Source organism: Daphnia carinata, chromosome 9 (genome assembly GCF_022539665.2).
Source record: "Daphnia carinata strain CSIRO-1 chromosome 9, CSIRO_AGI_Dcar_HiC_V3, whole genome shotgun sequence".
NCBI classification, from domain to species: Eukaryota; Metazoa; Arthropoda; class Branchiopoda; order Diplostraca; family Daphniidae; genus Daphnia; species Daphnia carinata.
This window is the reverse complement of record NC_081339.1, coordinates 8,586,237-8,600,976: the sequence shown is the minus strand read 5'-3', so window position 1 is coordinate 8,600,976 and position 14,740 is coordinate 8,586,237. Positions and strand designations below refer to the sequence as shown.

Here is a 14,740-nt window from a genome sequence, read left to right as displayed (position 1 = left end):
TCAATAAAGAATTTATTTTACCAATACAATGGTTTTTTTTCTCACGCGTGCATAATCAAACTAAACACCATAATGGGCATTAAAGGTACACTTTAGAAAGATGGTGAATGCAGGTGAAAAGACCAGAAGGTTTACTTTTAAAACAAGTTCAGTCGTAACGGCGAAAGCTGCACACCGTATAGATTTATCGGCGAAAATTGATAAGCTATTTAGCTACTAGTATTCGCCTGGTTGGTTTTAATCCAGCTGACGTAATTGCTGACCCGTGTATAAACACCGGCAAAATCAGGATCAGCACAACCTCTACCAAAGGAGGTGATACCGACTTGAACGCCACCAACGTAAATCGGTCCGCCACTGTCACCCTGCCAAATCAAACAACATTTGGATGTTGTTATCTGAATTGCAAAATCCGACTACAACTTTATATTGATTTTGATGGTATAACCTGGCAAGTGTCTCTTCCATTTGCGGAGGCACACAACATAGCAGTGCCGTCGAAACTCGATCCGTATTGACTGGTGCAAACTGAATTATCTAGAACATTGACGTCGGCCTTTAGCAGTACGCTTGACACGCTTCCACCTATTGAGCAAGCGAAAAAAGAAATCGTTTGTTTAAGAACAAGGAAATAGTAAATACATTTCCAGAAATGTATGAAAGAAATAGGGAATGTTTCACCCGAAGAAGTTGTTCCCCATCCAACGATGACGGCTGCCGCGTTGGCATAGTCAGGGAAAGCTCTCATGGCTGGTTTCTTGGTGGTTTTAGGTTTTGCTGTTGTCTTCACCGTTGTTGGCTTCTTGGTAGTTTTCGGCTTTGTTGTTGTTGGTTTAGTCGTTGGCTTTTTAGTTGTCGTTTTCTTAGTTGTCGGTTTTTTGGTGGTCGTCGGTTTTTTGGTGGTCGTCGGTTTTTTGGTGGTCGTCGGTTTTTTGGTAGTTGTCGGTTTTTTGGTAGTTGTCGGTTTTTTGGTGGTCGTCGGCTTTTTGGTAGTTGTTGGTTTTTTGGTAGTAGTGGGTTTTGTGGTAGTTGTGGGTTCCGTTGGTGGTTCCGTTGGCGGCTCCGTTGGCGGTTCCGTTGGTGGTTCCGTTGGCGGTTCTGTTGGCGGTTCTGTTGGCGGTTCCGTAGGCGCATCCGTAATAGGCTCCCCTGTCGTTGCTTCATCCGTCGGAAGGATGGCAAATTGGATGCCTGTCACCGGTTCACTCAACACCAGTAATGCAATGTCATTCATCTGTAATTAACCGGTAAGGTTAAAGAACACGATGATCGCTTCAAAACAAATATTGAGTAGATGACTTGGAAGTCGACAATATATTTCGCAAATAGAATAATCAAGCTAATCGTAAACATGTCGAACTGCAAACCATAGTGGAAAATATTTTCCATCGCAAATAGGCTTGCGTGCTTCTAATACTACTAAACAGTACTCAAAGGAAATCAAGTGTCGCATTTCTAATTTCACACGCTTAGCTTTCAATTATCGCAAATAAATGTTAAAAATAGGTGTCAGTTTTCTTTCTAAAAACTTACGCTAGTTCTACTGTCGTAAGCTTCGTGTATAACAACGGACGATACTCCTCTGCTAACGGAGCCTTCTCCTCCACCGGAAATTGACAACGTGTTAAGATTCACAACGTAGCTGGAAGGATCGGCTGACCTAAAATCAAAATGGATCCACGCGAAAGGGAACAAATGGTTCGAAAAAACAAAACAACAACAAGCATACATTAGAAATTGAAGTTGTTGATGGAATATTTTGGCAATATGGATAGTAAAGGGCCTTCATTAATTTACCCAGAAATACAATGAGCTGCTGTCATGACATGTTTTTCTCCAATTAAAGTTCCACCACACAAAGCTCCATTCAATTCCAGAACGACCTGTGCACGAAACAAATCCATAAATAAATTTAAAAAATGCATGGCGGTGTACCGTGGGACGGGAAAAAAAATATGAACATTGAAATGATTAACACTGAAAACTGCCATCAAAATAATTCATTTGCATTGCAGGTTATTAGCTTACCACGTCAGGAAATTCACCGGCGGCAGCTTCAGTTCCACCGACGATGGATATGGTTGGCAAGCCAGTCCCTACAGCCCAACGAAAATTATTGTGGATTAAAAGAAATCAAGATTTCTCACCAAAATCGAAATTTTGGGCAATTTTGAACGTTTCAAATTCATATAGAATAAAAAGAAAACAACAACAAAAAAAAAAACGAAACCAAAAACAAAAACAAAAACAAATTTGAATAAAACAAAGGATTGCAGCAATTCTGCGTCGTTGTCTATGTATCTCGATTGGCATCAAACTTAAACAAAATAAAAAGGTTCTTACTATTGACGGCACGGAGTGTGTGCGGATGCACGGAACCAACCAGCCAAATTAAGGCTAAAGCCTGTTACGCCCAAACATAGTTAAGTTCAATTCCAATTTACCATCAGGGGCGAAAAAAGAAGACAACATCTATTCTAGCTTAAAGTAATAAAAGGAAATTTGTTTTACCCAAATGGTGAAACTCATTGTGAAGGATGTACAGTAGATCGGGAGAGCGTCACCAGTATCTCGAAAGCACAGGTAGGCAGAGATGGCGATCGACGAATGATCATCGTGTTCGAGCGTCTCCTTTTTATTTCCATTCGAAGGAGACCCAAACTGCGTTTGTCCCACAAATTTTGGCATCTTTCCATCATTGCTGAAGAACAGAACGGTTTGCCCACGCATTTGAAAAGTTTGAACCAAGGCAAATGTTATTTAAAAAAGCGTATGAAAAAGAGATGACGTGCTAATCACTCGAGGGGCGCACATGTTTCTCGCTCCAGTAAGTTTGGCCACCTTCGCTGACGTAAATGTCATACAGTATCCAGAAGCTACACAAGGGCAATGGTTGGCAGGTTGGCATCTTTTAAATAGAGTTTTTCAGATTAAGGGCTTTGATAAGACAGGGGTGAGGGCGGAAACAAAGAGAGTCATTTTCTATGCACAAGGCGCGTTTCGAAACACTTGCACACATGCGCGCTCTGTTTTGCTATGTTTCTCACCACCAAATGACGTGCGACGAACGGAGGCATCCAATGGCGTTCGAGCAGTGCGGGACAAGTTTCATCCAACCACTACCTTCTTGAAATTTCATTGCACATTCTATTGGCTTAGTTGTACTGAATCGGCGGTTCACGCAAGTCGTGTCTTCATCGCTTTCCGGTCTCAACAGGTAATTTTGTATCTGAAATGGAAAACAAGGTAAATGGAACTAATAAGAAGAATTCTAAAACTGTACAGACATAGAACATGAATCAATTGCAATAAACATGACAAGCTTTCAATATACGGTATGCATTGTTGAAGACAACATCACGTAGGCCTACACAGGATAAATACACGATGGGCTAGGCTGCCTGAATTTGTAGCCTTATTTAACAAATATAAACTTGGGCTTTTTCCTCATAAAATCCCAGATAAAAGCAAAAAAAAGGTACTTTAAATTTCAGACAAATCAAAGTGTTAACAGACAGAGCCTAGCGATCAGCACGATCTTCCATTAAGATCGTCCATTAGACAACTCGGGCCAGTGTCCGAAAAAAGAACACAGGCAGGCCCTAGACGTGCCGGCATGGGATTCAGAGTTAACGACGTACGTACACACTTACTTTCGGCGTTAAAGGAAAGTTTGCGGATAAACAAAGAATTGCCTAGTTAAGGGTTTTTTAATAGCCATACATTTTCATTTTTGAATGTAACACCAGAACAAACGGTTTGCAAAAAGGAAATGTTGACCTAATATTGATTCAATACAGAAAAAAAATCCACGTTGAGCTTAAAGGCGATAACGCAGAATTAACGCACGGGTCGATTCATGATCACGTTGAAACAAAGAAAAAACGATTGGGCAGATGAGAAACGGTTGTGTACGACATGCTCATCGGTAATGATAGAATTAAATGGCAGAGGTATTACGTATAACAATTGGCCCGGTATTACTTTGTTCAGAGAACGAGGAGGAAAGGTCATCTAAATAGAAAGGAATAAACAGAGAAGCGGTAACCTTTCTCCTTTTTTTTGTTTTCTGGAAATTACAAGTGGAAAATTGCATCAAAGAAAAGTGAATCGCTCTGGACGACCTTGGGCGCAGGAATCTTGAAGTTACTAGTATTTCTATTTTATATTAAACTGACACCTATCCACCCGTTTTTCTTTTGTATGAAATGGCGTTTCAATGGGTTCCTCGTGATTGTTTTTATCAAAGTTACGACACGCATAACTGTTCCAGCCAACGAATTTGGAAAACGTTCATTGGTTTATCTAAATGGCTGCGACACAGGTCTGGAACACTCTGTTTTTCCACGTACATCACATGCATAGGAATCAATTGCAATAAACGTGACAAGCTTTCAATATAAGCTACGAACTGTACACGTGAAAATATCCTTGGTTAAACTAACATCACGTACACAGGTTAAATACACAATGGGCTAGGCTGCCTGAATTCGTAGTTTTATATAACAAATATAACGTGGCTTTTTCCTCATGAAATCCCAGAAAAAAGCGTAAAGCAAAAAAAGATACCTTAAATTTGAGACAAATCAAAGTGTTAACAGACAGAGTCTAGCGCTCAGCAAGACCTTCCATTAAAGTTATTCATTAAACAACTCGGGCCAGTATCAGCGAAAAGAACACGGGCAGGCCCTAGACGTGCCGGGATGGGACTCAGAGTTGATGACGTATGCACATGCTTTCGGCGTTAAAGGAAAAGTTGCAAATAAACAAAGAATTACCAATTACCTAGTTAAGAGCTTCTTAATAGGCCATACATTTTCACTTTTGAATGTAACACCAGAACAAACGGCTTGCACAAAGAAAATATTGGTCTATTATTGATTCAACACAGAAAAAAATTCACGCTCAGCTTAAACGCAATCAGCGCAGCAACTAACACACGGGTCGATTTACGATCACGTTGAAACCAAAAAAAAACGATTGGGGGGATGAGAAACGGTTGTGTACAACAGGCTCAAACGGTAAAGATAGAACTAAATGACAGAGGTATTACCTGTGCCAATTGGCCCGGTATTACTTTGTTCAAAGAAAGAGGTAGAAAGGCCATCTAAATAGAAAGGAATAAGCGGGGAAGTGGTAACCTTTCTCCTTATTTTTTTAGTTTTTTGTTACCTTCACTTTGCAAGTTGAAAATTACGTCAAAAGATAATAAACTATTTTTAACGACCTTGTACGCAGGAATCTTAAAGTTAACATTTGTATATTATATTAAATGACACCTTCCACGTTTTTTTTTTGTGTATGGAATCGCGTTGCAGTGGGTTCCCTGTGATTGTTTTCATCAAAGCTACCATACACATAATTGCTCCAATTAAAGAATTTGAAAAAAAAACATTCACGGACTTCTACATGGCTGCGGCACAGGTCTGGAACACTTTGTTTTTCCACGTACATCACCTGCATACTTATGAACCAGAAAATGGACTGTGACATAGTTCCGCTTAGATATGTTTTTCTCCAATCAAAGTTCCACCACAAAAAGATCCACTCAAACTCAGGGCGGGCCTCAAAAACGAAACAAATGCATAAATAAATAGAAAACTGCGTGGTGGTGTACCGTATGGAGAAACAAAATTAAAATTTGACTGATTAAAACATAAAAGCGTCATCAAAATAATTCATATTGCGGGTTATTAGCTTACCACGTTAGGAAATTCACCGGCGTTAGCGGCAGTTCCACCGTCGATGTGCACGGTTGGTAAACCAGTCCCTACAGTCCAACAAAAATTATTGTGGATTTAAGAAAACCAGAATTTCTAGCCAAAAAAAAAATTGGAGCTTTCTTGAATTTTTCTACTTCATATGAAATAAAATAAAGCAAAACAAAACAAAAACAGAAACAAATTTGAATAGAAAAGAATTGCAGCTATTTTGAACCGTTTTCTATTTATCATGATTGAGGAGGGTGAGATCTTAGAGGCCACTGGTCCCGATTTTGCCTCATTTGATACGGATCTAGCAGCCGTGCTCACGGACTCGATCACCCAAAACCAAATCCGCGGCAGCACTTAACTCATCAGGTTTCTCACGACTAATGTTCCCAAATTTCGAATACTCTCATCATGTTTTCTCTACAAGAATCTCTTAAACACAGTTATAGGTGTACATCCCCATAGCTATGTCTTGCCCACTTGACCAATCACTTCCATTCATGTGGTGCCTTTTAATTTTCCAGTTCCAGAACTATAAGTGCCAAAGAATTCGTTCTTTAAAGCTGCCTTTCTCCAGACTAATAGAACTTTCAGCTACAAACACAGCTACAAAAATGATAAGTATGCAAAGTAGTCTTTTTCAGTAAACGATTTTTCTCGTTGTATTTTAAGGCCAGAGTTAATCATTCAGGTATAATATTCAAGATAACATCATGCTATTTGCAGGAAATAAGCAGTTGTTGAGACACGTTAAATTAGGTGCAAAGCCAAAGATTGCAAAGATCGCCTGTTTTGACCAGAGAAAAAGAGATATGGTCTAGATGAGACCCTCAAGATTGCATACGACATTCTTACTCCTGTCGAATGGTAGGCAAGCAGTGAATGGATGTCCAGTGTGGCCCTTGGGGCAAGAGCAAATGGCCCTGTGGTTCTCGACACGGCATTCGGCTCGGTCGCCGCAAGCTGCTTGGCACGGGTCGACACACTTGAGATTGAAGCAAGCTTGGCGAGGACGACATTCCTCGTGATGCGTGCACTCGGGGTAGCATCCGCTGTACGGATCACCCAACAAGTGGTCCGGGCAACTACAGATTGCGCGTTGGTTCTAAACAGCGTTCCAGAAACAATAACATTACGTAACGATTTTTACGTAACCGTTTAGGGGGAAGAACAAAACCGGAAAATCTTGAGGGTTTTCCAAAAATTCATACCCGAACGTTGCAGTCGGCTTCAGTTCCGCAAATTCCACATGGATCTGTTGCAACGGAAGCCTAGGCAAGCCTGGTTGGCCTCGCATTGGGAATCAGTTTCGCATTCACGATGGCAGCCCTGTAAGTTAGTTTTTCTTTTGTTATTCATCTATTTACTGTTTATTATTTTATTTATGTCATTAGAACCTCAACGGGATTGCCCATAAATCCATCCAAGCAAGAGCAGACAGCACGATTGTTCTCGACGCGACACCTGGAGTTGGCTCCGCACGGAGTAGGGGTACAGTAATCTCCACCAGCTTTAAAAGTTAGAAAATCATCATTAAAATTTCGCTTCTTTCAACAGTGTTTTTCCCATTTTACTTTGACGCCTGGCCAGGCTGGAACTGGAAGCTGGAGTACAGGACACGAATGGATCGCCGATGAATCCTTTGGGGCATTGGCAGACAGTAACGTGATTGCGAACGGTACATTCAGAATCGACACCGCACGACGTCGAACATGGATTGATACAGCGGTTGTTGTGGCAGACCTTGTCGGTGGAGCACTCGTAGTTTTCTGTTCCAGCAAATTATTGGAAATTTAAAAATTTACATTTTTCATTTAGTGAGGGATTCCAAACTTACCGACACACTCTGAGCGACGACATCCAGCGTAAGGGTCACCCTCGTAACCAGCACGGCAAGCGCAAACAGTCCGGAAGCTTCGAAGGAGGCAGTTAGCGTTTGATCCGCATTGGAAGTTGGCGCAAGGGTCATCACCAAAGCTTGAGCTGCTGCTAGTGAAAGAAGATCCAGCTGGGCTAAACGAGGAACCAGAAGAGCCGAAAGAAGTGCCGCAAGATGAAGAACTCGAAACAGGCGCGCTGCTAAAGGATCCACCAAAGCTATCGGATCCAGTGATGATCGTCTGTCGGTTGCCAGTAAATGGGTTACTGTTCAAGTTGCTGTGACTGTTGCTGGAACCCGTCAAAATTCGTTGATCTATGCAAAAAAAAATAAAGGATATTGAATACTTTGATTTTTATTCCGTCGATTGGTACAGTGAGATATGACCTGCAGTGCAGCGAGTAAAGGGATCGCCAGAGTAACCTAAAGGACAACGACAGATGGCACGACGGTTGCGGGGCTCGCAAACAGCGTTAATTCCGCAAGTGCCATCTTCGCAAATGTTGACACATCGTCCCCTGGCGCAGTTTTGCGTATTGGAACAATCGTCATCATGGTCGCACTGTGGTCCGCAACCGGTGATGGTGTCCGGCTTGGGAACGAAACCCGCTTTGCAGCGACAGACAACCACACCAAGCGGGCTCACCATACAATCCGTATTGGGGCCACAATGATAAGGACTGCAGGAATCGTTACTTTGAAATACAAATGGGGAAGAAAATGGAAAAGCAAAACAAATGTCAAATCATTTGCTTTGCATATGACAAGGTGCTAGTAGCTTTGGGCCCGTCCAGGGCCGGGGGATAGGTGGCTCTAACGTATTTTAACGAGCCAGTCTACTCTTAATTCTTTTTACAAATCAAGAATTCCCCTTTCTTGCCCGCCGACCCACTCACTGTTTCTGCCCGTCCATCCTCTGAGTTTTTCTTCTACACTTCACGTTCTAAGGTATCAAACTTAAGCAAAGCAAAAATGTTCTTACTATTGCCGGCACGGAGTGCGTGCGGATGCACGGAACCAACCAGCCAAATTAAGCCTAAAGCCTGTTCAATCCAAACATAAATAAAATTCAATTTCAATTTACCATCTAGAGCCAAAAAAAAAAGGACAACATGTATTTGAGCTTAAAATAATAAAACGAAAGTTGTTTTACCCAGATGGCGAAACTCATTGTGAATGATGTAGAGTGGATCGGAAGAGCGTCACCAGGATCTCGAAAACACAGCTAGGCAGCGATGGAGATCGACGAATGATCATCTTGTTCGCGCGTCTCCTTTCTATTTCAATTCGAGGGAAACCCAAACTGCGTTTGTCCCACGAATCTTGGCACTTTTCCATCGTTGCTGGAAAGCAGAACTGTTTGTCCACGCATTCGAAAAGTTTAAATCGAGGCAAATGTGACTAACAGAAGGGAATTTAAAAACAAAATGGAGGCGCGAATCACGCACGTGTACTGTACATGTGCTGAAATGCTATTGGACATTCTCGCAACACGTAAACATACATATGGAAAACATAACAAAGTGTGCGAATCCAGTAAATTGAATAAGCGCACGTGCGTCACCCTCTTGCCAGGTCGTCCACCTTTGCTGACGTAGATATCACAAAGCATCCACATGTTACACAAGTGTAGGGTTCCCTGGGATTGTTTTCATCAAAGCTACCATACACATAGTTGTTCGGATTAAAGAATTTGTAAAACCTTCACGGGTTTGTCTAAATGGCTGCGACACAGGTGTGGAACACTCTGTTTTTTCCACGTACATCACATGCATACTTACGAACCAGTAAATGGACTGCGAAATAGTTCCGTTCAGAGAGCCATACCCAACGCAGAGGAAAGGCGGTCGCTTCATTAGCGGACGAGGAGTACTAGTAAAACTGTATCCATGCACGTTTGAAGTTGTGCTACAATAGAGGAGGGGATAGGGGAGGGGCAGAGGCGGTAACCGGAAGAGACAAACACATCCATCAGTATTATGCTTGCTTAAAAAAGAATTTATTTTGAAAACAAAATACTTTTTTAAAATCATGCGTGCGTAATTAAACTGATAATATTATAAAATGCATTTTTGGTGATCTTTGTAAAACATGGTTAATGCACTTGAAAAAAACAAAAACAAAAATCAAAAGAGGGTTTTCCAAACAAGTTCAATGGAAACGCTGAAAGCCGTGCCTTAGGAATTTTATTGGCAAACGCCAACGAAAATATGTGAAACCATGAAAAACTTGTGGTTTTGACGTGTTTCTTTTTGGCCCGTAGGTCGAGCCCAAAGCTGAAGGAAAAAGTCAGGACATTGCATTCGAACGAATTCGAATGCAATGAGCACTTAGTACGGTCACAGTATTGGAGGAATGACCGTGTGCTTGGTTCGTGATTTGGAGTCACAAGTGATAGGCTGCATGGTCCATGTTGCCGCCTATCACTTGAACCACTGCACCAACCCGACTTTTTTTTTTTTTTACTTACATCTACGTACTTACATCTAGCTTACATCTAGCTTACATCTAGCTTACATCTAACTTACATCTAACTTACATCTAACTTACATCTAACTTACATCTAACTTACATCTACAAACATAAGTTGTTTCATCAAGTCCCTTATACTGTTCAACGATCGCTGACAAAAGGCTGCTGCACGTTATGGCGTCTATTGAGCTTAAATGTTAAATTTCGCCAACACGGTGAACTATTTGACGATTATAAAAAATGAACTTTATTCGCGACTTGCTGTGTTATTATTATACGGAATTTAATTTATGCTGAAAAATTTTAATACGCAAGAAATGCTACTATAGAAACTGAAACGGGTGCAACCACGGAGCGTGAATGAAACAGGTATACCAATCCCGCTATTATACCTAGAAGTTGCACTTCAGTTGCCACTAGGTGGCACTTGATTAGAATGTTTCTATGAAATTTCTAATTGATTCTTGGTCCTTATTTTTTTTTTTTAAGCTCAATGACTTTAAAATTGTTTTTCGTTATTCTGCAAAATATATTTTAATTCAAATGATTTATAAATAATGTAAGAGATCCGGTAACGCGGCCTAAAGCTATTAAAAATATTCCGCAAATCGAATTAATAATTTAATTAATATAATCAAATACACTTCTAAGTAATGTGGGACCCCGTAGCGCGGACTTCGGTCATTTAAAAAAAACATCCCGTAAATCGAATTCATACGTGGAACATGAGTTGCGCCGGAAATGCCAATTGGGTAGCCTAACAGAACGAAATTTTTGTACCGATCTTTTCTCCGACGATTGTGGCACGAGCAAGAAATGCCGAGCCTCGGCTTGGGCAGATCGTGTACTGTTCGGCAAACGGCATTATTATAGTCAAAAGCTAAAAAGCCGTAATGTAGTTTCCGTGAGAAATCTTTTTCAAATAAATTCTGAAATTGAATTCTCAGATGTTTTGAATGAACTTTAAAGGGAAAAGTGTGACTAATATTAGTTGATATCATAATTAGATAAAAAGTAACGAGAAATTCAAAATGAAATGGCATATTATGCATAAAAACCTCAAACAAGGTATAATTGAACCAGGTAATACGATGATTTGTCGTCAACCTGTGAGTCATTTAGTTTCATTTTTGACTGACAGATGGTACTTATTTCTTGACCACAGACCTGTAGAGCTGTTGAAGAAAGGGGAAAGATTTTGACAAGTGAGGGCGTCAGTTTCACAGCGGAAGTTGTCTACAATCGTGTGTCCAATGGCAAACTTTACAGAGAACTTGCGAACAAAACTACAGTCCACGTTGAACGCCGTACATTGCGTAAGGTTTTTTGTTTTCTTTTATTTTGTTGCGTTATTTGATACCTAGTGATTTTCGCCGTAGTAATCATAACGTGGTAAGGATTCACCATGGAGGTCCCCTACAAATTAGAAGTGATTGCTTTGACAACAATCATCATTAAACTGGGTGTCTCAGTTTTCCCGTATTCTGGCAAAAATCAACCTCCAAAGTTTGGAGATTACGAAGCTCAAAGACATTGGATGGAAATTACTGTTAATTTACCCATACAGGATTGGTAGGTTTGATGTCGAGATAGGTTGGCTGATATTATTCATAGGATATCCATCTCATCAGGTATAGAAATACAACAGACAATGATTTATTGTACTGGGGACTGGATTACCCTCCTCTCACAGCCTACCACAGCTACCTAACTGGACTGGTGGCTAAGCAAATCAACCAAGAGTATATTAAACTTCATGTGTCCCGGGGATTTGAAAACTTTGACCATCAGTATTTCATGAGGATGTCTGTCCTTGTGTCTGATTGTATCTTCTTTGTCAGTGCACTCTACTTTTATATTAGAAACTTGAAGATGAGCAGCAAGTACAAATGGGTTTTCTTTGCTTTGTGCTCTCACCCTGGACTCACCCTGATAGACTATGGTCATTTCCAGTACAACTGTGTTTCCCTTGGTTTGGCCTTGTGGGCATTCCTTTTTGTTTCTCAGGGCAAGAATGTGTTAGCAGCAATTGCCTTTTCAGCTGCCTTAAACTTTAAGCAGATGGAGTTGTATCATGCTATACCTATCTTCTTCTATTTGTTGGCTTCCTGCCAAACGAGAGGTTCTTCACTTTCTGCCCAACTTAAAAAATTGGCCCAGATTGGTGTTGCCACAGTAGCCACCTTTGCTATCATTTGGTATCCATTTCTTCAAATTCATGATGGACTTTTGCAGCAAGTCATTGTCAGAATCTTTCCTTTTCAGCGTGGGATCTTTGAAGATTATGTCGCCAATTTTTGGTGCACATTAAATGTTGTGGTCAAAATCAAACGGCTATTAAACCCTACCTCAATCGCCAGCTATTCTTTGATTCTGACTGCCCTCTTCAGCTTTCCTTGCGGAATCCATCTCTATTTCAAAAACACAATTCATAATTTACAGCTGTGTCTAATCAATGTATCCCTGGCCTTTTTTCTTTTCTCCTATCACGTCCATGAAAAATCAATCCTTTTGGTAACATTGCCCGTTTCTATAGCCAGTCCGTATTTCCCACTGACGGCCTTTTGGTTCCTCTCCGTTTCTCATTTCTCCATGTTGCCTCTGTACGCCAAAGATGATCTAGTAATTCCTGCCATGGCTGTTCTCGCGTTATACTGTTTGTTGGCTCACAGTAGCCTGAAGCTTGAAACGCCCCGTTCCATCGCATTCAAATGTCTTGGTGGTCTTTCAGTTATTGGAAGTTCCGTTTTAGCACTTTTATTCCTCACTTGTCCCAGTCCAGCAGCATATCCTTTTTTTTGGACATTGCTGATTTCACTTTGGAGTTTTGCACATTTTTCTATTTTCTTTGCATATTTTCTTTGGTTACAATTTTGGGCCGGTGCTAAGTCGTTGAAGTTGAAATTGCAGTGATGAAGAGTGGGAATACATGGGGATACACAAACATGGCCTCTTGTGTAGCAAATTGAAATTTATTTTTATCTGTGTGTCTATTTCAGGTTTTTCTTTCTTTTCATTTTCTTTCTTTATTTTTTTTTTTTCATAGGAGGTAGAGGATCTTTCAGACGGCTGCGGTGCCAAGATTTCCGTCATTATTGTTTCGGAGCAGTTTGAAGGCAAACCTCTTTTGCAGCGCCACAGGTAAAAATGCTTATTCTTGTGTTTGTTTGGTACTCGTAAGAACAAGTGTGCTATCGTTTTTCGTCACAGATTGGTGAATTCTGTTCTTGAAGAAGAGCTCAAATCGATTCATGCTTTCAGTCAGAAAACGTTGACTCCAGAACAATGGGAGAAACTCAAGAGTCAGCCGACCGGAAGTTCATAGTGAGAACACCTGGGAAACTCATTCTTACTGGTGAACATGCCGTTGTCTATGGCAAATTGGCCTTAGCTGCGAGCGTTGACCTCACTACTGAAATGTATTTGACATTACACACTGGTCGTCACGGTTCATCGTCTTTTGTTGTCTATCTCGAAGATTTGAAATTCGATTGCTCTTTACCTCTAGCCGACTTGCAGATTTCCAATGCTGCAATAGCCCCAAATCTGGATCTAGAATTGCTTGACAAATTAAAATCGCTAATAGCCGCTAGAGTCCCTGCTGATACTAACCATACCGTTCAAATGTCGTTGTTGGCCCTGTGTTTCTTGTATTGTTCAATTGTCGGCAACTCAGACGCAAGTTTCGAAATACGGGTGAAATCAACCATACCCATTGGAGGTACAGTTTGGAGCCGAATGATTTTTCTAATTGTTTCAAGATTTACAGCCACTAAAACAATTGCTTTGAACAACCTACAGCTGGTTTAGGCAGTTCGGCCGCGTTTTCCGTTGGCTCGTCAGCAGTTTTTCATCTCCTTCATCATCTACTGACAAGCCAGGGTGTTTTCGTCCCTGATTTGGATGTAATCAATAATTGGGCTTTCCAGTGTGAGAAAATGTTTCATGCTACGCCATCAGGCATCGACAATGCAGTTTGCACTTATGGAGGCGTCGTCAAATACAAAAAGGCTGTCACAGGCTCCGTTTCTATTCCGGAAGCGCGCATCTTACTCGTGAACACAGGAGTGGGTCGCCAGACTAAGCTATTGGTGGAAGCTGTCCGTCAAAAAAGAAATGATTTCACTGCCATTATGGATCCGATTCTAGATTCAATCGACCAGATTAGCTGCAAGATGGCCGAAATCGTTCAACTGCCACCTGAATCTAGTTTTTCTGCTATTCAGGTACGGTCTGTTGAAGTTTTGAAAGTTATCGCTCGCGGTTCAACTGATGTTTGACGTCAATTCAGGAATTATTGTCGACGAATCATTGGCTGTTGGCTTCGGTGAGATTTTGCACGCTAACTAACGACCTTTCAGTATCCATGGCTTAATTTCAAAATTGTTACAGATGGGCGTTTCGCATCCATCTTTAGATGAAATTCATCGACTGGCGCGAGCTCATGGTCAGGCTGGCAAACTTACTGGAGCCGGCGGAGGTGGTCTGGCTTATGTTTGGCTGAATCCTAATTGTTCCGATGACCAAGTGAATGCCCTGCAGCATCAGCTCACGTTGGGCAACTTTACTTGTTGGACTACTCGTTTAGGAGTCAAAGGGGTACAGATTGAAGAGTTACGAAATTGATTAGATTAAAGGAAAATCAACCTTCAGATGCTATAGATTCCGTTTTCTATTT

At 41.1% G+C, this 14,740-nt stretch overlaps 3 protein-coding genes and 1 pseudogene across 3 annotated transcripts; 2 read left to right on the top strand and 2 right to left on the bottom strand.

Annotated features, from left to right (window-relative positions):
- Positions 1 to 48: 48 nt before the first annotated feature.
- On the bottom strand, positions 49 to 2,588 carry LOC130700831 (trypsin Blo t 3-like). The gene is made up of 8 exons (XM_057522818.2): positions 2,512 to 2,588; positions 2,344 to 2,404; positions 2,029 to 2,096; positions 1,798 to 1,883; positions 1,534 to 1,660; positions 682 to 1,234; positions 449 to 585; positions 49 to 365 (listed from the first exon to the last, which is right to left on the bottom strand). Exons 1-8 carry the CDS (start codon positions 2,527 to 2,529, stop codon positions 210 to 212), a joined length of 1,206 nt encoding a protein of 401 aa, XP_057378801.1. The 5' UTR covers positions 2,530 to 2,588; the 3' UTR covers positions 49 to 209.
- A 3,910-nt stretch (positions 2,589 to 6,498) lies between these two features.
- Positions 6,499 to 8,296, bottom strand: LOC130700867 (sushi, nidogen and EGF-like domain-containing protein 1; annotated as a pseudogene).
- A 2,948-nt stretch (positions 8,297 to 11,244) lies between these two features.
- On the top strand, positions 11,245 to 13,006 carry LOC130700823 (dolichyl pyrophosphate Man9GlcNAc2 alpha-1,3-glucosyltransferase-like). Its single transcript, XM_057522811.1, has 3 exons — positions 11,245 to 11,378; positions 11,442 to 11,634; positions 11,694 to 13,006. The coding sequence occupies exons 2-3, from the start codon at positions 11,468 to 11,470 to the stop codon at positions 12,973 to 12,975; spliced, it is 1,449 nt and encodes a 482-aa protein (XP_057378794.1). The 5' UTR covers positions 11,245 to 11,378; positions 11,442 to 11,467; the 3' UTR covers positions 12,976 to 13,006.
- A 102-nt stretch (positions 13,007 to 13,108) lies between these two features.
- Positions 13,109 to 14,714, top strand: LOC130700824 (mevalonate kinase-like). Its single transcript, XM_057522812.2, has 5 exons — positions 13,109 to 13,203; positions 13,273 to 13,783; positions 13,864 to 14,288; positions 14,354 to 14,389; positions 14,455 to 14,714. The coding sequence occupies exons 2-5, from the start codon at positions 13,348 to 13,350 to the stop codon at positions 14,686 to 14,688; spliced, it is 1,131 nt and encodes a 376-aa protein (XP_057378795.1). The 5' UTR covers positions 13,109 to 13,203; positions 13,273 to 13,347; the 3' UTR covers positions 14,689 to 14,714.
- Positions 14,715 to 14,740: the final 26 nt, after the last annotated feature.

Bases quoted from the DNA above. Each gene is read 5' to 3' on its own strand.
- LOC130700831 (XM_057522818.2), bottom strand. The intron at 2,097-2,343 runs GTAAGAACCTTT...GTTGGGCTGTAG, and splicing joins CACACTCCGTGCCGTCAATA to GGACTGGCTTGCCAACCATA. The intron at 366-448 runs GTTATACCATCA...TTGATTTGGCAG, and splicing joins ATGGAAGAGACACTTGCCAG to GGTGACAGTGGCGGACCGAT.
- LOC130700823 (XM_057522811.1), top strand. From the start codon at position 11,468: ATGGAGGTCCCCTACAAATTAGAAGTGATTGCTTTGACAACAATCATC. The intron at 11,635-11,693 runs GTAGGTTTGATG...CCATCTCATCAG, and splicing joins AATTTACCCATACAGGATTG to GTATAGAAATACAACAGACA.
- LOC130700824 (XM_057522812.2), top strand. From the start codon at position 13,348: ATGGGAGAAACTCAAGAGTCAGCCGACCGGAAGTTCATAGTGAGAACA. The intron at 14,289-14,353 runs GTACGGTCTGTT...ACGTCAATTCAG, and splicing joins CTAGTTTTTCTGCTATTCAG to GAATTATTGTCGACGAATCA. The intron at 14,390-14,454 runs GTGAGATTTTGC...AAATTGTTACAG, and splicing joins ATCATTGGCTGTTGGCTTCG to ATGGGCGTTTCGCATCCATC.